The 27933-nt window shown below is 34.2% G+C and overlaps 2 protein-coding genes across 3 annotated transcripts; both read right to left on the reverse strand.

Annotated features, from left to right (window-relative positions):
* Nucleotides 1-14512: 14512 nt before the first annotated feature.
* LOC126705998 (ATP-dependent Clp protease proteolytic subunit 6, chloroplastic) lies at nt 14513-20357 on the reverse strand. 2 transcript variants are annotated; one of them, XM_050405243.1, is made up of 9 exons: nt 20150-20357; nt 19995-20029; nt 19293-19362; nt 18526-18727; nt 18331-18396; nt 16791-16931; nt 16099-16152; nt 15095-15187; nt 14513-14763 (listed from the first exon to the last, which is right to left on the reverse strand). In XM_050405243.1, exons 1-9 carry the CDS (start codon nt 20233-20235, stop codon nt 14716-14718), a joined length of 795 nt encoding a protein of 264 aa, XP_050261200.1. In that variant the 5' UTR covers nt 20236-20357; the 3' UTR covers nt 14513-14715. The 2 variants fall into 2 exon arrangements, with proteins under 2 accessions (XP_050261200.1, XP_050261199.1); XM_050405242.1 differs by having other exon boundaries at nt 19968-20029; nt 20150-20355.
* A 4407-nt stretch (nt 20358-24764) lies between these two features.
* Nucleotides 24765-25574, reverse strand: LOC126705087 (uncharacterized). The gene has a single exon (XM_050404037.1). It carries the CDS (start codon nt 25572-25574, stop codon nt 24765-24767), a length of 810 nt encoding a protein of 269 aa, XP_050259994.1.
* Nucleotides 25575-27933: the final 2359 nt, after the last annotated feature.

Here is a 27933-nt window from a genome sequence, read left to right on the forward strand (position 1 = left end):
AATATGTGCTCAATTATGTTATATTAACCACTCATTTTTTTCATCATTATTCAACGTGAGACTTTACTCATACCTATATATCCAACAATCTCCCCCTGATCACATGTAAGTCTCTATCTATCTGTGGGCTTCAAGATCTCTATCCACGTGTCAATCCCACACATCTTTTATCCTTCGTGGGAATTTCACATCTCACCGTTGTCTAGCACAATTAGCAATAATACTCATTTTTTAGACCTTTTTCCAAGATTGTTTGTGCAGGCTTTATGAGTTTTCTTGGTGCAATATACAGCCCCTGCTCCAACTGCGAAAGGGACTCGTCCCTACTCCATTTGCGAAAGGGATCCAAGCACACATACCCTACTCCAACTACAAAAGGAATCTTGATAATCTAGCCACCTTTTGCCTTACACCATCATGGGCTCTAATATCTCCATGGGAATCTTACACCTCACTGTTGTCTAGCACCATTAGCAATAATACTCTTTTGTTGGATCCTTTTCCAAGATTGTTTGTGCAGGCTTTATGGGATTTCTTGGTGGAAATATACCGCCCCCGCTTCAATTGCAAAAGAGACCCATTCCTGCTCCATTTGCGAAAGGGATCCAATTACACACCCCCTATTCCAACTACGAAAGGAACCTTGATAATCTAGCCACCTTTTGCCTTACACTATCATGGGCTCTAATACCACTTGTCAGTGAGATAAACACCTTAGGAAGTTTTCTTGAATAATTAATATAATATATAGAGACACACTTTAACCCAAAAGGCCTAAACTTAATGGGTATGTGTTCAATTATTTTATATTAACAACTCATTCTTCTCCTATTAAAAAAAAAAAAAACACTCATTTTTCTCATCATTATTCAATATGAGACTTTACTTGAATATATACACCCAACATCCAAGGCACCATTAGTTCAAAAAGTCTTATGACCCCATAAAAAAAAAAAATAAAAAAAAAAAAAAAAAAAAAAAAAGTCTTATGAAAAATTCAGCATTGCATGTGTCATTTATTATTTTTGGCTAAATTACAAATATTATCCTCTATCTTTTTCTAAAATTAATTTAGTTTTGTAACTTTTAATTTATTCATTTTCAGTTTATAACTTTCATTTGTTCCAATGTATATTACTTTCATTCACATCTATTATATATAGGAGTTGCCGTTAAGTGTTCCAAAATGATGTAGTTTTGATATTTTTGAATTTCCAAAAAAATGTCATTTTTAGGACACCAAACGATATAATGTGATAGAATTATATGTAAAAACTACCTTGAATTAAGGTAAAAGATACAAGATTGAAATGATTAAATAAGAAGTTATAGAATTAAATTGAATTTTTTAAGTAAAGTTTTTTTTTTTTTTTTTTTTAGAAGAAAAACTGCTTGAATAAAATTAAGGCGCTAAAAAATCAGCACAAACCACAGAATTTAAATCTAGTGGAACACACTCCATCCAGACAAGTAAAAGAAAAGACAATCTCGCTCTCTGAGTTAAGGCATGTACTGCTGCATTACTTTGCCTAATAGTATGAGAGAAAGAAAAACCCTATAGGGGACTAACAAAAGATAAAGTATCCCTAACTAAAAGACCAAAGGAGGAGAACAACATATTTCCATCCCGAAGGACCTTTATTCCAACTTTTGAATCGCCTTCAAAATGGGATTGTCGTAAGCCTACTTCTTGGACCAGTTTTGCAACACGCCTTGTTGCCATCATCTCTAAGGTTACCACTGATGGAGGCTTTTGGACTTTTTCAGAAAGAGTAGCAATTATCTCCCCCAAAGCATTTCGAATCACCACCCTAATCCCCACTTCATCGCTCTCAGGAAACATAGCACCATCAAAATTAGTTTTGAACTCCCTTGTACTTAAATTAAACAGTGCCACACTGCCATTAGGTACTTAAGTAATATGTGATATCTATTAATTAATTGTAACTTATGAAATCCTAATTAGTTTAGTGGATTTCAAGGCTTATGAGATCCATGAGGTCTGGAATTCAAAACTACTAATTTCCATGTTGGGGTTAACACTTAATTATTTGGTGTGTGTATAATACATATGGATTATAGTGTGTGTATAAGACATATGGATTATACACACCCGAGGAAATAGTCAAGAGCATGAAGAGTTGTGGACAATGCACACCCACATTTGGAAGGAAAAAAAATGTAAACTTCCTTGGATTCAGTTCCGTGATGTGCCAAGAAAATTCAGCAACTGCACCCATTTGTAAATCAAACAAAATATAAAATATCTGACATAGCAAATTTTAAATTTGTCTAGGTAACTAAATTGTACAATCTTACCTTTCGTGCATTTTACAGATCGAGTGCACACCACCAATATGTGAATAAAATTTGAAAGTTTGAAACTACTACAAACAGTAATATCAATCTGAGGAAATTATGAATTACAGTAAAGCATACACATTTATGGGTCCGTTTGGAAATAGCTTATTTAGTTGAAATTAAAATTTTTTTTATTGAAAGAACTGTAAATAAAGTTAAAAACTAGTTGAAATAGTACAACTGGATCATGAATAGTATCAAAAAAGTGCAATGAAACCCGTAAATAGTAGCAAAAATAAACTATATAGTAAAAAAACTGTCTTTTCAGCCAATACCAAACACAACCATAATGATGTTGCAAATACATCGTATAGGCTATAGTATATCCCACAATCTTGAATCATATAAAAAATATTCCCTAGATAAGACTATTATTATTTCCCAATCTTTGTTTATATAAGTTTAAACTCTCTTACTTATTCAACAAACGGGAAAATAATTAAAAAAAAAAAAATTTTGAGAAGAGGGAAAATAATTAATTGATAACAAGGAATCTTCAATTTCATTATCCATTTTCTCAACCAACCAAAAAAATAAGTCCGATAGAACTCATGAATAGTAACAAAAATAAACTAAATAATAAAAAAACTGACTTTTCAACCAATACTAAATGCAACCATAATGAAGTCATAGATACATCCTATAGGCTATAGTATGTCCCACAATCTTGAATCAAATAAAAAATATTCCCTAGATAAGATTATTATTATTTCCCGTCCTTGTTTATATAAGTTTGTTACTTATTCAAAAAACAGGAAAATAATTATTAAAAAAAAATTTTGAGAAGAGGGAAAATAATTAATTGATAACAAGGAATCTTCAAATACATTATCCATTTTAAGAGACTTCTAGGTTTCGTGGTTGCACATATGGTGTCATGCGTTGCATAATTAAAAGATTAATATATTAAAACATCATGTTTACGAGTTTTATCCTTGACTTTTAATAAGTAATTGATGTTTCGTTTGTTTCTCAAAAAAAAAATAATAAAAATTGATGTTTCTTTTGTCGTTTTCCAGGAGAAGATGGCTATTTCTCAGTATGGATGTTTAAAAACTCATCGCGTTAACTTGACACTCTCAAATTGAGTTTAACTACAGTATATACATTGAGTTATTTTTAAAATAAAATTTGGTTCAATACTTAATATCTTTTTATTGGATGTAAATTTTGACAAACTCACTATCGGATTATATTTTCTTCTTATATGTTCAATGCTTGCAAAATATTCATAAAATCAAAAATCAATAACTATATCATCAATTAAAAATTTAAATTTCAAACTTTTGTAGTCTAAAAATATGCATAAAAAATAAGTTTATGGATTGAATAATAAGTATGTGTTTGGATTCCATGTCCACGGCTGCGTTTCGCATTTCATGCGTTTTCTATTTTTTTATTTTTTGTTCAGCCTGCAATTTTTGACAAGTCAACTGTGAATAGTGCACCCGTGCACTGTTCACAGGTCCCACAAATTACACTTTTCAGTAACTTTTTCATTAAAAATGGGTCCCACAATACTATTTACACATTTAAAAATTATTTCGCTATAGTGTTTTCAGTTTCAATTTTCAGTTTCAGCAAAAATAAGCTGTATCCAAACGGATCCTAAATAACATCTAGTTGACATGCAATCCAATCATTAGATTTTCAAAATATGTAATAATATTAATTTGTTTAGTGAGAATTATAGCTATTGGCTACAACCAAGTTTGTAGCCAAATTTTGTATAATAAAATTTGGCTCCAAACATGCTTAAAGGCTTAAGGCTTGAGGCTATCATTTCCAACCTATTATGTAGAAATTTATAAAATTATTTATGTGTATTATTTGAGGGCTCTAAGTTAGTTCAACTAGTAAAATTTTTTATTAGTGTCATGAATTGATGATAAAAAGAAATATTTAAACTAGTCACATGACCAACAAAGTCAATTTAGGGTCCATTTGAATACTGCTTATTTTGCTGAAAATTGAAAACGCGGTAACAAAATAATTTTCAAATGTGTGAATAGTGTCGTGAGACCCATTTTTAATGAAAGTTTTGATGAAAAAAGAGGTTTGTGAGTTTTGTGAACAGTGCACGAGACCCATTGGAAAAGACAAAAACGTGCTTCTCTACCAAAAAAAAAAAAAAAAGCGTGAAACGCAGACTCACAGTATCCAAACGAATACTTAGTGTGCGTTTGGCTCAAAATTAAAAAAGTCAGCTTATTTTACTATTCAACTTATTTTGCTACTATTCATGGGTTCCGCTACACTTTTTGGTACTATTCAGAAATCTCATTGGACTATTTCATCTAACTTTTACCTTTATTTACAGTATTTTCAGCAAAAAAATTTTAATTTTAGTAAAATAAACGGATTCTAAACAGACCTTTAAAAGCAATTTACATTAAAAACCATTTAGTATTCTGATTTGATGATAAAAAGCATGGCCAGAACAAGCCACATTACCAAGGGAGTCAATTTAGAAGAAGAAGAAGCAGCGTGGGAGGCGTGAAACAGTGAAAGTGGCTGACAGCCACACAATTCAGTTTGAAAAGTCAAAGTGATTGACGAAAGCAATATGCATATTTATAAATTCATATATTATATTAGAGAACAAGAGTTTTTTTTTTTTTTTACAAGATAGAATTCTATTCTAACCTAATCTAAATGTATATGTGTGTGAAACTCCCTTCTGGAGACTTGAACTCTGGTGGTGAGAACAAGAGTCATTAAATATACATAATCAAAATAATTATTAATTTAGGTAAGTATGGTACAATAAAAAATTGTGCACCCCCCACACACATATATTTATACTACTAATAACTGTAAGGTGGTGGGCCTTGTTTGTAATGTTGGGCTGCTTCCTACTGCACTAGGCCTGAGTTTTCTGGATAAGGGAGTTGAGACCGATCCAACTCGAACCCACCTTGATCCAGCTTGTGCACAAACTACACCACGCCTACCAAGCTTTGGCTACGTGCCCATGGCGAGCAGAGCTGCTATAAAGAGGTTATGACAGGCAGATATAATATGGATAACACAAAAAAATACAGTCACTACTTTTAGCCACAATAAATAAAAGTGAGCAACAAAAGGCTCTCCGTACATAGAATAAACTAAGTGAAGGATAAACAGAGTTAGCAAAATCAAAGTGTTAGTTTGCCATGTCAAGTAATACACAGGATTGAAACCAAGAAAGGGACAACCGTTCCCTCAGCACGAGTAATCTCAAAGAAGAAATTAATTGTTTTGAAAGAACATGCCCAAATGGTCTATACCCAAATACAGATCTTTTGCCTTTTATAGAGAGTAAGGCTATTGAGGGAGAGAAGGGATTAACTTATTGGTGCATGTCTGCCGTTCTAAACTTTCTGTTTTTCTTTTCCTCTCGTTACTTCTTACTTTTCTTTTCTTTTGTTTTACTTCCTTTTCTTCCCAATGCTTACTTCTGGTTATGGTTTTTCCTAGAAATTCCTATTACTGTGATTTTTCCCCCTCCCTTCAGTGCATAGCAAATGGTCCTTTATATAGAGCCTGTCGTGACTGGTATTTACTGTTTTAGCCCTTAACTACCTTTGTTTGGTGTGGGTGTCCTTGCCGACCACTTACTGGTCGTCAGTTGTTCAGCCACCACCACTTACCTGTGCTGGTTGTGCCACTCCCTTTTGCCAGACAAAGAAGGCTATTTTGTTTGTTTGCTTGCCGTGGCTTTTCTACCTGTTACAGTGTGTGTGCTCTCTCTCTCTATTCCTTATGGCATGCACCTAGTGGTTCCAACTCATCCTTACTTCTTTTAGGTGGCATGTTATCCTAGTAGGACATTTCCCCCAAAAAAGCCTGAGCAAGAACCCCAGAATAGGTTTTTTCCCTTTCCCCACCGCCAGACCATGCCCTTTGACCCATGACCCACTACTTCCTATATTGGCTGGGTACAGGCTGGTGGTGCCTAGGTCTTGCGCGTGCTTCACCTTCTTCGCCTGCTGCTTATGCATTTGCCGTGGTCTGGAGATTGGTCTATACGTTCTATCGTGCGCTTTTGGCTTCTTATGGCATGGGTTGTTTTCCGATCTGCCATTCTTTATGACTTGCTTCTTTTGGGAGTTGGGCCTTGTTGGATCATGGGCCTTCCTTCCCTCGACCTACTTTGTGTTCACTCTGTGGCCTTGTTAGCATTTCCTGCCGTACTACTCTATTATTCCTGCTGTAATGTTGTTTGACTCAATCCTGCTGAACTTCTTTGGGTCTGCTGTTTATTTCCCTCCCAGTGGCTCAGTGTGTTCACTGGGCCTTTTCTTACATTATTTGCGGGCTCCTGTGTCCCATTTCCCTCTTGGGCATTCTTGGCCCATTTGCTTTCCTTGGGTTTCCTCGGCCCTTTTCCAATCCTACTTTCCCATGGGCCTTTAGTAACTCTCTTGGGTTTCCCTAACCTAATTACTTTATACCTCATCCTTGGGGCTGATGGGTCTTCCATTAGCCCTTTACTTTCTTTGCTTGCATTACTTTGGGCCTGCTGTGGCCCCTTCTCGCTTTTCTACATACTGGCCATGGGTTTGCTTCTTCTCTCTTTCCGGGCCCATTCAAGCCCGTTTGCTTCCTCAGGACCCACTTTATGAGCCCGTGAGCCATTCATTCCTGCCATTTGCGCTTAATGGCTTTTTCTCGCTTGCTAACTTTGATCTGCCCGTGTTGTTGGGCTTTTTTCTCTTACTGGACTTGTCAAAATGAGCCTCAACAATAACAAGATTTCATGTTTGGATTTTATTATTTTGCGTACTAAAATTTCCTCACATAATTTCTTTCTTTCTTTTTTTTTTTTTTTTTTGAGAAACTCCTCACACAAATTCTTAAATTCTCTAAAATATCTCTATCATTTAGTTAAATAATTTTAAATTAAAAAATACAAACTGATTAAAAGAGTAATTTACTATTCCTAAATTTTAGGCTTGTTCCTTTTTCTTCTCCATTTTGCCTAAAAATTAGGATACTATTTTTATCTCACTTTTAAACATTATTCGACGTCACTTTACCTATTTCTTAAAAAAAAAAAATACACATGGTTATTCCTATATATATATATTAGAAAGATTTCTTCTCTTAGTTGAATTCAAATGCCTCTACATGAGTGTTATCAAAAGAAAAAAAAAATGCCTCTACACGAGAGTTGGGAAAAAAAATAAAGAGTTTCAATTTCAAATAGTTTCTTCCATTCACATAAGCACTAATTAAAATAAAAGCACATAGAGAAAAATCATAAGAATTAGAACACTATTTCTATCTCAATTTTAAATATTATTACATTAAATCCAAAAAACAAATAAATAAAAAGGAGTATCATTGCACGCGTAAAACGCTTGTGATGAGGCTAGTATATTTTTATATTTTTACAGACCTATATTGCTTTAGAAAAGTATATATATTACAAATCCATATTTAAGCCCACATAAGCCATGTCCAGCCCATTTTCTAATGTATAAAAAATTCAAAAATTTGAAAAAAAAAAATTGAAGAAGAAGAAGAATTGAAAAAGAAGCAGGGGAGGTGTGATTTGTGAAACAGTGAAAGTGGCTGATAGTCACACAACTCAATTTGAAAAGTCATAGTGAAGATCAAAAACTTAGGGCCCGTTTGGTAATGTTGTTCTAGTAATGTTGTTTGTATTTTTTGGAAGTACATGTTGGTAAAAAAATGTATGAAAATAAGTGTAATGTTGTTTAAACACCTATAACTACATTACGAAATGTTGTTTGTAATATTGTTTAGTAGTTCGCGCATTGGTTTTTGTGTAAATCAACAAAACAGAAGAAGAAGATGAAACAACAACAACATATTTCAAAGACAACAACCAGAATTGAACCCAAATTATAGAGCTGACTTCAAAACGGCTCCCTTACTCCTTTTTTCCCTCCTTGTACTTAGGGTTGTTTGCGATGCGGTGCGGTGCGGTGCGGTTTTGGGTTATTTTTAGTACCACATTTTGCAGTGCGGTTTAGCTAAAACCATAACTGCACCGCACCTTATTTTTGCGGTCACATGTGCGATGCGGTGTGGTGCGGTGCGGTTTAAAGTTTAGCCAAAACCATAACTGCACCGCACCTCATTTTTGTGGTCACATATGCAATGCGGTGTATAAGATGTGGTTTGAATGATTTGAAATTGGTATATATTTCAAATTTTGGGCTTTTTCTACCCAGCTCAAAACTAATTTTTCCCTTTATTTTGGTCCAAGTTTTAAACTATTGAGCTAGTTTTTCTTTATGTTGGGCTAGCTTTCTTAATCAACACTTGCTAGAGTTATCAAACTTTTTTTTTTTTTTTTTTTTAAACTAGGGTTATTAAACTATTAATAATATATTTAATATTAAAAATAATTAAATATATTAATATATAGAGAGGGTGGGGTTTGTGCGGTTTTCTTATTATAAAACCACAAACCGCACTGCACCATGCGGTGCGGTGCACTATTACTTGCGGTGCGGTGCGGTTATGCTATTTTGCGGGCAATTTTGGTGCGGTTTTTGCAGTTTGGTGAACACCCCTACTTGTGCTGGTCCAAAATATGTTTGCTGACCAAAATGCCTGAAACATCTTGGTATAGTCGAAACAGACCAGTACAACTCGGTATTTGGAGTGCTATGATTCAAGACTGTTTTTTTACTGGTACAGCAAATTCCAGCAATACCAATGAGTACGGTACTGTATTCACTCTTATTGCTCATGGCTCGTTAAAAAAATACTGTAACTAAAACTACGTATGAATGGTCTCTTTAATCACCGGATTATGGATGAAGACAAGGGAATATCATGGTTCATACTTCATAATCCATTACCCATTATTTGGTAGATTGAGGGTTTCTTTTTCATTCTTTATCTTCTTCCTTTTTCCCTAATGAATAAGAAATATAATCACCTAATGGCCAATTGATTATGAACCCGTGAAGAAAATATTATTTGAGGTAGAGCATATATTGTGGTGTGAAATTTTAAATGAAATGATATTATATATACACTTCTAAATTCCTAAAAATATTTTTTTTAAAAATCTCAAAAAAATTCTTCTTCTTTGTTAGTTTTGAACCAACTACATAATTTAGATCTAAGCAAAATTGAGCTCTATGCTACGTATAGTCTCAGTGGCGTGCTATACTATGTCAGGTAATCACCAGTAGGAATCAATAATTATCCAATGGATTTGATTTGCATCCTACCATAATAAAAATGATGCATATATAATATATCCAATACATATGATATTTTCTTATTAGAAACAAAGAATTACTCGTAGACGAGTGGCAAGCATAAAGTGCGCCTTTAGGTACTCATGTATGAAAACAGTACCTTAAAGTGAGTCTAACAATAACATAAGTTTTTTTTTTTTTTTAGTTTATTTTATTGACAAACACTCACTTATTTGATAATCTCATTATAGGATATTGTCAGATAAAACTATACTAAGATTTAGGGGGGAAATTACACTTTACTCTTCTAAATTATGACTAATTTTTTACTTACCCTCCTAAATAATGAGAATGCTCACTTTATCCCCCTAAACTATATTCTTTTAACTTACTCCCTAAACTATGAGAATGTATACTTTGAGGGCGTTTGGATCCCACGTTTTGATCACTGCGTTTTTTTTTTTTTTTTTTTCTATTGCCCGTATATGTTGACTTTGGTGGACAAAAATTACTATTTTGCACTGTAGCAGTACTGTTTATGTACTGTAGCAATATTGTTCACGCATTAAAAAATATTAAAAATGGGTTCCACAGTACTTTTCACACATTTAAAAATTATTTTGCTACAGTGTTTTCAGTTTTCAGTTTTCAGTTTCAGCAACAATAAGCTTAATCCAAACGGACCTTTTACCTCCCTAAACTATGATTTTTTTTTTACACTTGCTCTCCTAAATTATGAGAATGAATACTTCTATTACCCATGAGATGTAAAAAAAAGTGTTACACGAGTAATAATTTAGGAGAGTAAACGTGCACTCTCATAGTTTAGAGGGCAAGTGTTAACAATGATGGTCTAGGGGGTAAAATATGTACTCTCACAATTTAAAAGGGTAAATATTATAGTTTTGGGGAGTAAAGTGTAATTTTTCCAAGATTTTGAAATGAACTATATGAATTACTATACTTTTATCTCGTTAGGAATGAATTCAAATGTATAATATGGGGCTAACAGGGTTGTTGTACTAAACCCACTTGAATTTAATATATATTGTGACGAGATTGTTGGTTTTTTTTCAAAGAATGTTATTTAATCATGGGTTATTTTAATAATTTTGATCTAATTTATATTAGGGAATTAAACTACAAATAGTACTATGTAGGACACAAAACTTTGTAGTTCTTTGCCAATCCTATTATTTTGGACCACGATTCCAAGTTGCATAAATAGGACCTGTAATTTAATTAAGAGCAACACGAACCTACCCCAAATCCACTAGAAAAAAAAAAAGAAAAAGGAAGCTCTTACTGCCATGGGTCAATTAAACATTGGTAAGCCTAGTGCTTATGAGTCATGAGTTGTTAGAGATATATTAGACATATTAGCCCAATATAATAGGCCCAATCTCAATCCTACTTGTACTAGTAGGAATGGACTTGGGCCTATTACATTGGACTAATATGTCTAATATATGTCTAAGATGTCATGCCTTTAGTGAGAACTTCCACAAGCACTCTTGTTTTGAAAAATAGAGTATTAAAACTTCAATTTGTGAAAAGCATTTCAACGCATTGAACTTGAGAGAGGAGTGCGCCCTACAAGTTGTCAAGCACTCTTGTTGAGAAAATCCTAGTGCTTATTATTATTATTATTATTATTTTATAACAACCTAGTGCTTATTTTAAGTCTTCAGAGTTCAGAGATTTGACATGACCATTATCAAATATAAATAATGATACAATGTTTTAAAGTTAGCGAACATGGCCAACAAACTTCATGGTCTAATCTTTCTCAAAAAAAAAAAAAAAAAAAAAATACCTTCATAATCTAATGTTTTCTCAAAAGATTTTTTTTAAAAAACACTTAAAAGTCTAATGGCACCTCCCTAGGTTAGGTATTCCTAGAGGAGAAGGGGTGGACTTTCAGAATTTAACCTTTGTTTAGTTAGAAGGGACAGGGAAGAAAAGAAAATTAATTCCTTTGTTGGGTTAGGAGGAATTGGGGGTGAAAAAAGAAAAATGGAGGGAATTATTTTCCACAATGGCCCAACAATTATTTATTATTATTATTATTTTTTTTTTGAGAAGAAAAGGAGAGAGGAAATAGTTTTGATGGTGGGACGCACTAATAAACTATATTTCTCTCCATTTATCTCTTAATGAATTTTTGATGGTAGGACCCACTAATAAACTGTATTTATAAATCAAACAACTTAATGATTTTTTTTTTTTTTCCTTTCTCTGTCCTTTCCTCTCCCCTCTCTTCCCCCCATTTCCTTTCTCTTCCATCTCCCTTGTTTTGGCCAAACACAGTGTAAGGATTGGATGAGTATAATTTTACTTTGTAGTATTTTTTTTTCCCAATATTCCCATAATGTTATTTGATTAAGAGCTACATGAAACTACCTTAAAATCCTCTAGCATTAAACATGCTTCCCCCCCAAAAAAAAAAAAAAAAAAAATTAAAACACCCCAGGATCCAAAACCCCTAAGTCTGCGCACAACCATTATCAAATAAATAAAGACTTTGTTTTACAAAATTTAAGGTTTGTGAACTTGTGAGTTGTGAAGTTTTAAGGATTGAATGAATATAGTTTTAGAAAGAATCTCCAATTGAATTTTCCGGATTGAATGAATATAATTTTAGAAACTCCAATTGAATTTATCCTCAAAAGTTGAGGGGAATTTTTATTTTTATTTTTAATAAAAAAAGATCATTCCTGCATTTATTCAATAGCAAGTAAATTAGAAACAAAACAGTCATGAAGGTTAGGAGGAATAGACTCCATCCAAACCAATACAGGAAAAGAAAGCCTTGTTATCTTGGCGAAAGTATAAGCTAATGCATTGCCTTGCCTAAATGTATGAGAGAAAGAAAAGTGTGTAAATTAAGACAAAAGTGTCTATAACAAGATGATTGAAAGAAGAATGTAGCAAATCTCTATGGTGAAGAGCATTGCCTCAAAAATAGATCTATGAAGACCAATCATGTGGATAAATTGGACAGTTCTTCTAGCAGTTAAGGTCCCCAAAATTACCATAAAAAATGGCATAGGTATCTTCTTTGACAAAACAACCATTTTTCACCTTAAGAATTGTAAATTACCACACCGATGCCTGCTTCATTTGAATCTTCAAGCATGGCTCTAATACGAGAGATTTGGATTCAGCGTAATTGTTGCACCATACAATTATTTGCGTCGTATGAGATGTAAAAGTTAAAAAGATAAAAAATTAAAAATTAAGAAACTAGCTTGAGTCCAGTGCTCTTATGCACTGGTCCCTTTGGAATGCCAAAACATGTCTAACTTTTGCCACATGCGCACATCTTAACATGTTCAATGCATAGAAAGGTTTTTTTTTTTTTTTTTTTTTTTTTTTTTTTTTTTTTTTTTTTTTTTTTTTTATCCAAGAGTTAAGATTAAAAGTGAATTTTTTAACTTTTAATCCCATCCATTGATTCTCTATTGCATGATTCAACTTAAAGTAATTTTGATTATTATCCTCCTGGAATTTGAAATTGTATTGTTTGACCATGAGGATGGGAAAGGTTGGGATTGTAAAAATTGAGTGATTTATATGTCTAAATTTAAATTTTGAATATTTTTCCTTAAAAACTTGGGTAAAAAAATCACATGTTTTAAATTGAGTGATTATTATATCCTCTAAATAATGTTCGGCTTCTCCATCTCTATATTTGGAGATGCATTATTTCTTTTTTGGATAATTGAAAATCCGGTGTATGGTTTTCTTCACTTAGAGAGATGTTTCCAAGTTTTTTTCCCTTTTTGTTTTGTTTTGTTTTAGAGAGCCATTAGCCATCGTATACAGCCACTCCACAAGATTACTCCTATTTAGAGAGGTGATATAAGCTGTGTGAACTTCATTATAAAATCGTGTGACTTAGCAACTGATAGAAGCTGTTAGTGTTAGGTCCTAGATGATACCAATGGTTTTGGAGAATTTCTCAAGTTTAAAAAAATTGTCTAGTTGACAGAGATATCCAATCTATCAGGTCATTCAAGATCAAGACCCACTAAACATGTATATAACTTGCCAATTAAAAGAGGAAGAGAGAGAGTCTTCCGAGGTCAACCTGTTTAAATAGGAAAATTGATACCAAAAAAAAAAAAAAAAAAGTCTTCCCCAGCTTTAGCTATTTTTATAAGAGTACTCTTTTTTTTTTTTTTTTTTTGAGAAACAATAAGAGTACTCTTGAAAGAGTACTCATGACAAGTGAACAGTGCATAAATTAGTTCAATTATTGTGAAAAGAGAGTGCACATACCAGACTGCAAACTATCTAAAGGAAAATTGAGAATAAATTAGATTGCTACATTCATTCTAATAATAATAATAATAATAATAATTGTAAGCGCTACCATAATTGAGCCTTGACTAGTGCCTTGACTCTAAAACACTATTCGGTGCACCTAGTATTTTACACATTCGTAACATATAATTATATGAAAAAGGGTAAAAGTTATTACCAGTTTTACCATAAAAATAATGATGTATGTGATTGGTGCTATTTCAGTGACATAATAAATAATATCTTAGTAATGACACTTTTTTTTTTTTTACAAGACAGAAATTCTACTATAACCTAATCTAAATGTATATGTGTATGAAACTCCTTTTTAGAAACTTACACTCAGGCATTTACCATCCACACCCCACAAGCACTTATACTTGTAAAGTAACCACAGTATCAAAAGTGTGCGGTGGTAATGACACATCTCTTTATAAGACTTTTGTAGTTAATAACATCAGTAACATCACTTATTATAAATTACATAGCATATCGTGTCTCATGGCCTGATAATATGGACTAAGTCTATAAGGTAAGCGATCCTAGTTGCAAATTTGGGCAGATGCCAGTTCTCATTTCTTGAGCATTATGATAACTGTTTTAAGACCAAGATCATTAACTTACTGTACCATATTAATCTAAGGCACTAGTATATGAATATCACCCCAGAAGAATGAACCCAAAACAACTAGTCTCTGAATATCAAAACTTCATATAATTCCACTAAAATACAGAAGCATCACTTGGCAACTATCAATTGAAGAATAACACATGTAAATTACCATTTAAAGCAACCCAAGGACATCGTATCTGTTTGATGACATATTGCAATATGATGTCAAGAAGGCATAGAATGGTTCAGCACAAAGTCTTGAGTTTAATATTCAGTTTCTAACACACCGTCAATGAGTCCAAACTCCATGGCCTGCAATTGGAGGCAGCATAACAAGAAAATTGTTAGTAGCTCTCCATGCAGGTCAATTGCGTATTAAAGCAGTACTCAGCTGACAGGGAAGTTTGGATCAAAATAATTAGTAGTAGATAATGGAAGCTCTTTCGTTGCAATGGGCTTTGAATCTTTGATTTTGCAGTGTGTCCACTCATTATGATATATCATTATTAAAAGGAAATTTTCATGAGGACAACTTGCAAATGTTTTGTGTTCATTATATTTTCCATCCATTCTTTAAAAAAATAAAAAATAAAAAATAAAAAATAAAATAATTGAAGAAGAACAAAGGACTGAGAAATATTACCTCAGAAACAGACAAGAAACGATCCCTTTCAGTGTATTGTTGCACTTTCTCTAGAGGTTGGCCAGTAAAAGCAGCATACATTTTGTCAATTTTCTGCATAATATTACCAGGGCAAGAAGAAAAGTAGAGTCAATGCTTAATATTGAGCAGCACACTCATGCATTCAGAAGAATTTGACAGAGAAAAACTGGGCTGTCCTGGAAACTGGTCAATTCAGAGAGCCAAGCATAGGATCTAAATCTCAAGAGCTCCGTGATCTTCTTTTTTGTTTTTTCACAGGTAAAAATAACTTAACTCAAAAGAAGAACATAACATTACATGAAATATGAAATAATAATAATTTTATTCAAGGTGCTTGGTGAACTTGAAAATGCAATAATGGTGTATCAATACATTCTGTCTAAGCACGAATCATAAAAACATGTTTTGTCAAAACTTCAGAAAATCATGCAAGTTTTCAGATCATTACGCTTTTGCCTAAAGGTAACTTATGAAAATGGAATTGGAGAAAACCCCATTATATTTTACTTGCGGCCCAAAAATCCAGGTGCCTTGTTAAAAGTCATTCCACACTTCTCGAGATGATGATCATGGCATCTGTATTGATACTAAAATGCTGTTTTCCAAGATAGAGGCCAAACATACCAGCCTAATTCTTTGTGATGATAGCATGAATTTTCTAGCATCAATGATGGATATCTCTATCATCATCTTGCTCACAACATAGAGTGAAATTTATTTGAACAGTACAGCCCAGCACAACTTAAGGAGATCTTGCTTTTCATTTTTTTATATTCAAATTAGCAAGAACACAGACACAATTGAGTCACTATATTACAGCTTGATCTAAGTCATGAAGGCTGTATTATTATTGTTAGAACTGTGGTTAAATGATTAAATTCATCATTTCCTAACAACTTAAGCTTTTGGGAGGACCAGTAATTTATCAATTATCATCCAGAGATCATTTAAATCAAGCAACTGGGTGGAGAAGAGAGACTGACATGACGAGATTGAACTGCTTCGTTCACTTGCCGCCTCACATCTTCCACATGCCCCTACAGCAGATGACACAATCATATCTATGGAATATTAGCAAATGAATCATAATATCTCAAACTATATATATCAAAATTTACCATATTACACATGCATAAGAATACTTTCATTGTTTGTGTTACCCAGCTCCTTCACTTCACCCAGCCATACTTGTTTGACAGGAAGGACATGGGTAAGAGTACAGCTATTTGACACTCTTAAGTAGTGGAAAATCCTTGAAAATCAAAAGAATCTGACAGCTAGTATCCAAGCCCAACACCAGACCGAGATCCATTTAACGTAGTTCTATTGCAACTCTCTAATCTCAAAACACAGTAAATAGGAAAAAACTAATTTAAACTTCACTTCAGCAAAAGAAATTAAATTTAAAAAATAATAATAATAATTTAAACTTTAAACCTTCTAGTCTCGAACAACACTGAATAGGAAAAAACTGATTTAAACTTCATATATACTCATGTATATAGAAACCGAGAGGCCAAAAAGAAATAGCCAAATATAAAAGAGGATTGAATTGAAAAAGAAAGATGGTACTTTAATATAATTTGTTTGCACAGATAATACCAGAATTTGTTACAGACTTGTAATCTAATCCTTTCATAAAATGCAGCAAACTACACCAAAAGGAAATTCATACCCCACATCCACTCTGTGGTTGATGTATCATAATACGCGCATTTGGCATTGCATAGCGCATTCCCTTTTCTCCACCAGCAAGAAGAAGTGCGCCTTGGCTTGCTGCTACTCCAAAACATACCGTGCCAACCTTGGGCTTAATCTGAAAACATTAGTCAATAAATGCTTCCAAAGTAAGAAATTGAAGACCTTTTTAAAAATTTAAAAAAAAAAAAAAAAAAAAAAAAAAAAAGAAGAAGAAGAAGAAAAAAAGAAAGAAAGAAAGATCGATGTTTACAAAGTATAATGCACACAGGTGGGAGATGGAGTACATGCCTTTACAAGTACCCTTATAACATCTAACGCTAATTGTATAATCTACTGATAACTAGGAAAAAAAGCAGGTCTCAATGTGCTTGTTTTTCCAGAGAATACAGAAGACAAACAGCTGAGCCTAACAGGATCATATTAGTAGAAGGGAAGGAAGACTGTCATGTAACTTTTTACAGTTTACATGCAGATAATATATTAATATTTGCAGTTAATCTATACACTACAGATATCATGACCTCTTTTAGCACTCTGAAATATATCCAAATAGAGTTACAAACACAGAAACATTATCAGCCCAATCAGATGTCCCCCAAAATCTCCGCAAATGTCCCATTATAAATAAGTATAAAATAAAGTACAGTAAAAATAAGTCAGAGAGTGAGAGACAGAGACAACATATCTTTTTGTTTCCTTAGTAATCTTCTTTCTTTAGTTTTCCTTTCCAAATGTTCATTTTACTCCGTTCAAGTTCGTTTATGTTTAGTTAGTAAAATGGTTAAGCCTTTTTGGAATAAACAGGCATGACACTAATATCTATTTGGCATCTTAGTTACCTTCGTGCTCCTCTAATTATATATCCTTGTTCTATTTGGTTCTCCTCCTATTTATCATGTTCTTTTCCTTTCCAATTCATTTATTGTGGAGAAGAAAATGGCCAGGCCACCTAATGGCAAGTACTAGCATCACATTCAGATCTATTCTATATCTAAGCTGTCTTAATAAATGGCTCCTGAATTATTTATTAGGATCACTGATGTAATAATTTTTAGTCACTGATGATTGCTCATTCCTTGTTCCATTTGGGATTTATTGCAAAAAAATAAAATAAAATAAACCATCTGATTGATTTGTACTTATCAATTTTAGATTAGAGATAATGGCTTTTTTGAGGCTTATAGTCACAATCATTTCATATAAGGAGACACTCAGATATTGTGTTTTTTGTTAATTGGTATGTGAAACACACAGTCAATACGTTCTGAGCCCACAAACATCACCTTCCACCCACTCTTGTGGGCTAAGGAGTGCCATTTGAGCCAGAACACATTGGGTCATTGGCCAGAGGCACTCATATATAATATTTAAATTTAGTCAATATTTGTTCTCACCTTTTTAAGTTCACTATTAATACCAGAGTGGCAAGATAAAGTAACTAATATACAAAGGCAGCATGAATTAATTAAGAAAAGGAGAGCAAAGAAATCATCAAAAAATGTTTTAAATCTTACCCAAGACATGCAATCATATATTGCCAGCACAGAGTACGTACTTCCACCAGGGCAGTTCAAATACACCTGAGAGGGTACAGGACTATGTCATAAACTGTAAAGAATTATCTTTATCTAAGAATTTTGATTTCACAGCCCCAACACATCGATTCTGAAATTGAAAAACAAAATAACACTGTCAACACATAACCACACCAAAATATCTGCATCCTCATCAATAGTTGCCAGAGTCACAAGCTGCGATATGACTCGCTGAGCCACCTGTGAGTTGACTGGCTGTCCAATGAAGATTATGCGATTCCTGAATAACACCGATGAGAGATCCAAAGGCCCTCCTGGGGTCATCACAGCCGGCATTACAGGTGGATTCCCCTTTCTGGCTTCTATTGCATCATAACTGTATATCAAACACAGTTTAAGTAGCTAATTATTCCATTAAATGGTTAAATTTTTGTTTTTTTGTTTTAAAAAGAAAATTAGTCCATGAATTGGTTAAATCAGAGAAGCAGAAAACATAGAACGAGATCAAACATCTATAACTATAATTGGGATCTTTCAGGAAGCTGAAGTATAACACAGGTATATGTAACATGTTTCCTACTGAATTTGTGAAGATAAATAAACACAAACTTGCCCAGCTGCAATGCTTTTTCCTCAAACCAATTCCTTCCTGTCCTTATCAATTTTTAAAAATTTCTAATTTTCTATCATATGGATAACGGATGTAATAAAATCATGGCACTGCATAAAAAAAATCTGCTATTAAATATAAAGAAAAAATAAAACCTCTAAGTGCAATACTCTCCAAAGGAAGTGATCGCTCGAAAAGCCACATACAGTCACTACAATAAATGATTATAGACAACACCAGCACATAACACACACACACTCACACGCAAATAGAAGGGGGGGAAAAGGAGTACACCAAGTACTTTAAGTGAAAAAGGGAACAAGCAGTTCACCTTGTACTGGTGCCAGGAAAATCCTTCTCTTCATGCTTACTAGGTAACCAACAAGTTTTACTGGATAGGCCTGGACACAACAATTACCTTACATATTACAAATCATGGGAATCATTAATTAAGAAATCAGATGGAATTGGCTCAGACAAAGCCATAATTTTCAATCAAATTAGGGGCATTGAACTCAAATAAACTGGTCCAAAGTACAACTAAACTCAAAAAGACAACTGGGTCATCCCCAAATCTAGTTTTAGCATGATTAATTAAGGTAATTAAGAAATCAGATGGAATTGGCTCAGACGAAGACAAAATTTTCAATCAAATTAGGGGCACTGAACTCAAATAAACTGTTCCTAAGTACAAATAAGCTGAAAAAAAACAACTGGGTCATCCCCAAATCTAGTTTTAGCATGACTAATTAAGGTAATTAAGAAATCAGATGGAACTGGCTCAGACCAAGACAAAATTTTCAATCAAATTAGGGGCATTGAACTCAAATAAACTGTTCCTAAGTACAACTAAACTCAAAAAGACAACTGGGTCATCCCCAAATCTAGTTTTAGCATGACATTTGCTACTTAGAATGCAGAAATTCTTTGACTTTCCTACAATAATCTTAAACAGAAATTTAAAACTCGTGGAATTTAAAGTAGAAAATGAAAAAAAGAATATTACCAAGTGCTAAAGAATCAGAGTATGGACCTGGCAAGGCAGAGACTATCGACCTCGTTGAGTTTCTGTAAATTTTTAACGAAAATATAATTCCAGGATTGATAAACAGCAAGTAAAGATTAGAGTTTGAAGTGAATAAAATTATAAAAATTAACATATATATATATATATATGAATATATATACCTGCGAGAAAACAAAGGAATGGACGAGGTTCTGCTACGAGAAGCGATTGAGAAGCTTAAAGGCACAGAGATAGCTGAAGCTACCATTTTGCACACAGAGAGGCAGAAGCAGAGGCAGAGAGTGAAAGACCTGACTAGTGAACTAGCAAATCCTTTTCGTTTCTTCAGCGACGTGTCGTTGAGAATGCAAACTACTTTTTTTTGGGATAGTTTTATCTTTTAACCAAGACGCCATATTGCCCGCTCCTGATTATAGCTTCTTAGGTATGAGTCGAACTTTTAGCTTTTTAGGTTGGAATCGAATTTTTATCTTTTATTCAATGATAAATTGTATGTATAGCGAAGAATAGAATATAATATATGAGGAGAAATTACATTCTTGTGTCCAAAAATAAAAGGAGCAAAATTATTTTACATGTCTAAAATATACAAAATACATTTTAAGCAAAGATACCAAATAGGGACAAGACAAAAGAAAAACTAAAAAGGCTTATATGAATTTTCAGGTTATTAAATCCTTCTTATAAGTGTTCATACTTTAAGGGTTCCCAAAAAAAAAAAAAAAAAAAAAAAAATCTAAATATTTCAAAGTTTTAATTTCTTACTTTGTAAGTGTTCTCACTTATTAGTACCAAATTGAAATTTCCTGTAACGTTTAGGTAAAATATACTTTATATTTTATAACTTTGATTAATTGTCATTTTAATTCATTAAGTTTAAAATTTTTCATTTTAATCTATTTACTTTAATTATGCAGCCACTTTAATCCTTTCATACATTGTCGCTAAAACTTTTCTGTTAATACCTTTAAAACAACGTCGTTTCACTTATTTAGTAGTAAAAATTAATTTTAGAGATTATTTTATTAATTTATTTAATGAACTAAAAAAGATTTTTTTTTTTTTTTTTTTTTTAACTTAGTGGACTAAAATGATAATTTTAAACCAAGTGAATTTTTCTTTTTTTAGTCCTTAAAAAATTGTAAAAATACTAAATTAATTATTTCTAGCGTTACAAAATTTGACAAAGTAATGCGGCACTATGTCATAACAGTAAGATTACAGGACTAACTTGCTACATTTACAATTTTTTTAACAATGTATCTAAAGAATAAATTTTCAAACTTTAGAGACTAAATAAAACTTGACCCAAGTTTTAAGGACCAAAAGTGTATATTTTGTCTTAGTCTTAAAACTATGAGGTCAGTTTTTTTTTTTGAAAGCAAACAACTGAATTCTCATTGCCAAATAGAAAAGAGAGTACAACAAAGCCAAAATGAAAAGCTTGACACAGATCAAACTAAAAGCCATCTTCTTGAATAACATGAATCACCATAGGAGGACAAACTCCTTTCCAGCTATGAGACTCCTCCTTCATTCTCACATACTGTGCAAGCTCGTGGGCTGACCTGTTGTATAACTTGTATTCCCTTTTCACATGCTTAATTTTCCAACTACTAAAAGAAGAAAGCAGATTAAGAATCCCCTGATAAACATGGCCAAGACAGCTACTAATTTCAGCTGCAGTGACATTAGAAACAACTGTTAAAGCATCAGATTCCAAGATAATTTGGGAAAGCTCATGCTTTTTGGCAAGAAGGAGACTACACTCCATAGCCAGCGCTTCAACTTCCTCCACTGAGTATTGACCCTGAAGATATTTACAGCAAGCAGCCTGAACATTACCAGCTGCATCCCTTATAACAACTCCTACACTTGAGTTTCTATCAATTTCAGATGTAGCACCATCAACATTGATTTTGAACACCCCTGGAGGAGGCGTTATCCACTTTCCTACTGACCGAGACAAGCTTTGAGAGCAAGCTATTGAGGCCCTTTTGAACTCAAGAATATAATTTCTAGCAAAACCCCAAATATGATCAAGAACCTGACTAGAAAACTCATGCACAATTTTATTTCTATTATACCATATTGCCCATGCAACCCCAAAGAAAATCTCCAAGTCACTGGATGTACCAGATTCAAAAAATTTCATAGCAATATCTACAATATCCATATTAACATTCAACAAATCAACAGGCCTATCCAGCCAACATCTTCATACTCTCTTTGCCATTTCACAATTAACAAAAACATGGAGATTTGATTCAGGCTCCATTCCACAAGCCGGACAAATATCACAAATATTTACACCTTTTCTTTGCAAATTCACAAAAGTAGGGAGAGCATTCATACACATTTTCCAAGCAAAATATACATATCTTGGGAGGAATGTTTAAGTGCCATAGTTTTCACCATAAAGGATTCCTCGAATCACCTGAAGAACATTCACCTTCCTCCATTGTATCTATCACTCCAATAGCAATATAATATGCACTTTTTACACTGAATTCTCCCTTTCTATTACCCACCCATATAATTTGGTCTTCTGGAAGGCTATGGCTGAGGGGAATATTCAGAATAGTCCTTGCTTCAAAAGGCAAGAATAAAGATCTCACAACATCACCCTTCCACCTCCTCGTGTCTTTATCAATTAGCGCCAAGACCTTAGGATAATCATCAAAAAACTTTGGGGGGGGGGGGGGGGGGGAGATTACTTTGTATGTTGTTGGAGTAGGTAGCCATTTATCCTCCCAAATAAGAATTCTCTCACCATTGCCTACTCGCCACTGGGTACCTCTTTTCACAACTTCCAACCCATTGAAGATGCTTCTCCAAGTATAAGAAGGGCTGGATCCAAGTTTAGCTTGAAAAACATCACCATGCGGATAATATCTTGCTCTATAGATTTGGGCCACCAGAGAGTTAGGATTCGAAAGCAACCTCCATCCTTGCTTAGCTAACATAGCAAGGTTGAAAGCTTGTAAATTTCTGAACCCCATTCCTCCATTCATCTTAGACTTACACATTTTCTTCCAACTTACCCAAGCAATTTTTGATTCTTGACCCCTTTGACCCCACCAAAACTTTCTCATCGTTGCTTCAATCTCATCACAAAGAATCTTTGGGATCTGGAAACAGCTCATTGTGTATGTTGGAATTGTTTGAGCAACAGCTTTAATAAGGATCTCTCGGCCACCCATTGAAAGCATTTTCTCTTTCCATCCCGATAATTTCCTTTCCACCCTCTCTTTGATTTCAGCAAAAATTTCAATTTTTGACTTAGTAATGATTGAAGGTAAGCCAAGGTATTTTTTATGGCGGGTATCTTGCATAGGACCCAACATATTCAACACTTCACATCTTCTATCATTAGGGGTATTTTTATTGAAAAAGACTGAAGATTTAACCGCATTGATTTTCTGGCCCGAAGCAGCTTCATATAACTGGAGGATATCAATAAGACTTTGGCATTCTTGACTATTTGCTTTACAAAATAAAAGACTATCATCTACAAAAAACAAATGTGTGATCTTAGGACAACCTCTACATATTGATACTCCACTTATTCTGTGATTTCTGGCAGCCTCATTAATGAGAGAGGAAAAACCATCTGCACATAAAAGAAAGATATAAGGCGAAATTGGGTCTCCTTGACGGAGACCCCTCGTAGGGATAATACTACCATAAGCAACACCATTAACAAGGATAGAGTATGATACAAAAGTTATACAGTGCATGATCAACGCTATCCATTTTTCATGGAACCCCATTTTTTCCATCACTTGTCTAATAAAACCCCACTCCACCCTATCATATGCTTTACTCATATCCAACTTTATTGTCACAAAACCCTCCTTACCTTCCCTTTTTACGTTCTAAATAGTGCATAAGTTCAAAAGCTACAAGCACATTGTCAGTAATTAATCTTCCAGATAGAAACGCACTCTGGTTTTCAGATATAATTTGAGTAAGGATAATTTTAAGACAATTCGCTGACACTTTTGATATGAGTTTATAAACAACATTGCAAAGACTTATAGGTCTAAAATCTATCATTTTTGTGGGGTTTTTTATTTTTGGCACCAAAGTGATGTTTGTTTTATTAATCTCTACCATAGACATATTAGAATTAAGAACATTTAAGACCATGCATGTGACATCATTACCAACAATAACCCAATATTTTTGAAATAAAATAGCAGATATACCATCCGGACCTGGGGCCTTTGTTGGAAGCATATGATTTAGCGCCATCTTAACTTCCTCCCTTGTGAATTCTTGAATAAGGAGCTAATTCATTTCTTCCGTGACTTTAGCTGGAATAGTATCAAGAACTTCCGAAATGCGAGTCGGGTAGGAAGAAGAATATAAAATTTTAAAATATGACACTACCACTTCCGCTGTACCATCAATGGAATCATGCCAATTTCCATTTTCATCCATAATATAGTTGATCATATTTTTCCTTCTTTTATCTGAAGCCTTAGTGTGGAAGTATTTCGTGTTTCGATCCCCAAGGCTTAACCATTGTACCTTTGATCTCTGATGCCACTTAATTTCTTCACTATCTAATAACTCATTAATCTCCTTTCTTAATATATTGATTTCACCGCCCAGGCTGCCATTTCTATCTCTACAAACCAGATTCCTAAGAGTCTCCCTTTTCTCTTGAATTTGCTTTGGAATTTGCCCATACACCATTTTGTTCCATCTAGATAGGTTTTCAGCACAACAACTCAATCTAGCAGCTATCCCCATAGGAGAATTTAATTCTTAGCTACCATCCCAGACTTCTTGGATAATATCTTTGCATTCCTCCTCCCTTCTTGTCCACATAGCTTCGACTAGGAATCTACGTCTATTAGGATACTTCTGAACAACATTGGCATCAGATATAAGCAAAGCACAGTGGTCAGATGTGGATTCCACCAAATGATGCACCTTAACCTCTTTATAATGATCAACCCAATCAGGAGTGGCCAAAGCTCGATCCAGTCTTAAATACATTCTGCTTTCACCCTCTTGCATATTACACCAAGTAAACTCAGGACCAATAAACCCAAGATCCTTGAACCCACATTGGTGTATTGCATCTCTAAAATCCTCCATCTGCCTTTGAGACCTTTGCACCCCACCCAATTTCTCTTCCACCGATACTATTTCATTAAAATCACCAAAGCATAACCAGGGAAGTTGATACTTTTGGCTAAGGCTTCTCAAAAGATTCCATGATTCTTTTCTACAATGAGTTTCAAGGTTTCCATAGAAACCGGTAATATGCCACTTAAAACCTGATTCCGAGTCAGTCACCACTGCATCAATATAATTTCTTGAATAGCCTTGAACTTCCACCTTTATCTCCCTACTCCATAACATAGCTAATCCCCCACTCCTCCCTATACTAGGAACAATTAAACCATTCAACAAACCAGTTTTAAATTTCTTCTTTTCCATACGATACTTCTTTATCTTTGTCTTCGACAAGAAGACTATTTTGGGCGTCCAATGTTGCACGAGCTCACGCAACACACGAATTGGCCGGGGGTTCCCAAGCCCCCGGCAATTCCATCCTAATGCAATCATTTGTCTAGGTGGTGCTGCTCCGCAGTCACCGCTGTTTCAGCAAATAAAATAACACCCCCTTCCTGTTCCTCTTCACATAAACGATTCTGGACTTTTTTATCAGAAATAAAAGACATTTCATCATAAACTTTTCTTTTTTACTTACCTCTTGGGCTTGTTCAATTTGCACCACCTCTTGGGCCTTTTCCTTTTCCCTTGCTATTGTTTAATTCTTCCTCTAAATCCTTGTCTGAGCATACGGTTTGGGCTAAGTGGTTGTGTCCTTTCCACACTAGAGCTTTCTTTTTCTTTTTGACTTACAGGCTTAAAACCTTCAATTTCTTTTAAAACTGGCCCATCCTTTTTCTCTCCACTTAAGCCCTCTGTTTCTTTTATTCTTAATGGGCTTAACTTTCCAGCCTCACACAAAACCGGCCCATACACCTTACTAACTCCTTGCTGACCAGCCTCAATCCCATTCCCTTCATTCCTGACCAAATTAGTTCTAATGCCATTCAGTCCTTCATGTGCAACTCGCTCCAGCTCACTGTCCGAAGCTTCTGGCACTCCCTCTTTCCAGCTAACCTGCTCTCCTTGTTCCCCATGATTGGACGTGACAGGACTCTTCATCATGTCCAAGGGAGTTGCCTCTTCCATGATCACTGTACTGTCCTCTTTCTCAATTCTGCCGCCAACTAGCAGCTCAGGCAATCTCAGCCTGCCAGCCACACCTTCTTCATCATTTCCACCTTCCACCACCATAGAGGCCGAGCATCCTTTTTCAGTCATAGGTTGCTCCTTCAGCTTTTCCTTTTCACCTCCAACTTTTAAAACTCCACCAGCTTTCAGCCATTCACCATATTGCCTTCCTGATAAATGCTCCAATGAACTTGCTTGGCAATGTTTTTCATCATGCCCAAGTATTCCACATCTATAACAGAAGGTAGGCAGCCTCTCATACCTAAAATCAACCCAAAATCTTCCACCTTCATCATTCTTAATATACCCCCCTCTACGGAGAGGTTTATCAATCTGCACTTCAACTCTAATTCTTAAAAATTTAGCTTGATCTGCTAGCATAGCCCTTTTGTCAACTTCTAACACCCTTCCAATCTTGCTGCCAATATCCTTCCCAATAGCTTCAGTCATATTCTCAAATGGCAGACCCCAAATTTGCACCTAGAAAGGAGAATGGGAAAATCTAATATTTTTTGATGTTAAGCCTTTCCTCCACCGACAAAGAAGGAGAAGGTTGTTGTCAAAATTCTAAGGGCCACTTTTTTCAACCCACTCTAACTGGCATCTTGAACCAAATTTAAACTGCAAAATGTTATTCCCCACTTCCACAATTTTCAAATCAGAACCCATCTTCCATGCTACCTTTAAAGTGTTATTTAAAGCTCTTAGATTTTGATGACAATCTGAAAGTAAACGCTTAAATAAGCTCAAAGAGCATTCTTCAAAAATTTCAGAGCTGTTACTATCTGCAAGAACAATATCTTCTTCTTCTTCTTTTGTAAGCTTCAACTTTCCCAAACTATTCACCACTTCTTGATCCATTCGGCCACAACCAGAAAAAAAATGGGCTACAACCACTTTTAGAAAAAATGGTGTAGTCCAAGAAAAACCCTTCAAGAAGCTTTTAAGGGAGGAAGTAAGCTCTTAGCAAGATGAGAGAGAAAGAAAACTCTTACTATATGAGAGAGAAGAAGACTCCTACAAGGGAGAGAAAGTTTAGTGGTAAACGCTAGTTGTTTCTTATGAGGTCAGTTATAACTCCTTAACAAACTAATCAGACCATTCAAATGTATTCTTTTATACTATATTATAATGTATACTCTCAACCAATTCCTTAATTTTAATTAATATATATTTTTTACTACTTCAACTTGTGCTATTTTAAATCCTCTTTAATTAAACTCCCACTAGAATCACTTTTCAGTCATTCTAATGCATTATTTCTAAGAATGCTTCATTTTGAGAGCAAAGTTATCTCCAATTGATTCGTCATAATAAAGTTACAAGTTTATTATTAAAAAAAAAAAAAAAAAAAACTTTGCCTTAGATTTATGAGAGAAAATTCCCATAAATAGGAGTTTTTTGGCTGAATATTGCAGAAAATCGAGTTTATTTGTGATATGGGTATAGTTCAAAGTTATTTGGGAAATTGAGAAAATAGAGGGAATTTCGGTAACACCATTGTCGAAATTCTAACAAAAAGTATGAGAGTGGAAAGGTAAATGATGTGATGAGAGGAGGGAGAAAAAATTTGAATTTCGGTAATGAGATTACTGAAATTCTTGCTGCCCGAAATTCCTACCCAATTGCCAAGTGAAGTGCCCGAAGGAGGAGTGGCTGAAAGGAAACCAATTGTGGCAAC

Source organism: Quercus robur, chromosome 11, assembly GCF_932294415.1.
Source record: "Quercus robur chromosome 11, dhQueRobu3.1, whole genome shotgun sequence".
Lineage (NCBI taxonomy): Eukaryota > Viridiplantae > Streptophyta > Magnoliopsida > Fagales > Fagaceae > Quercus > Quercus robur.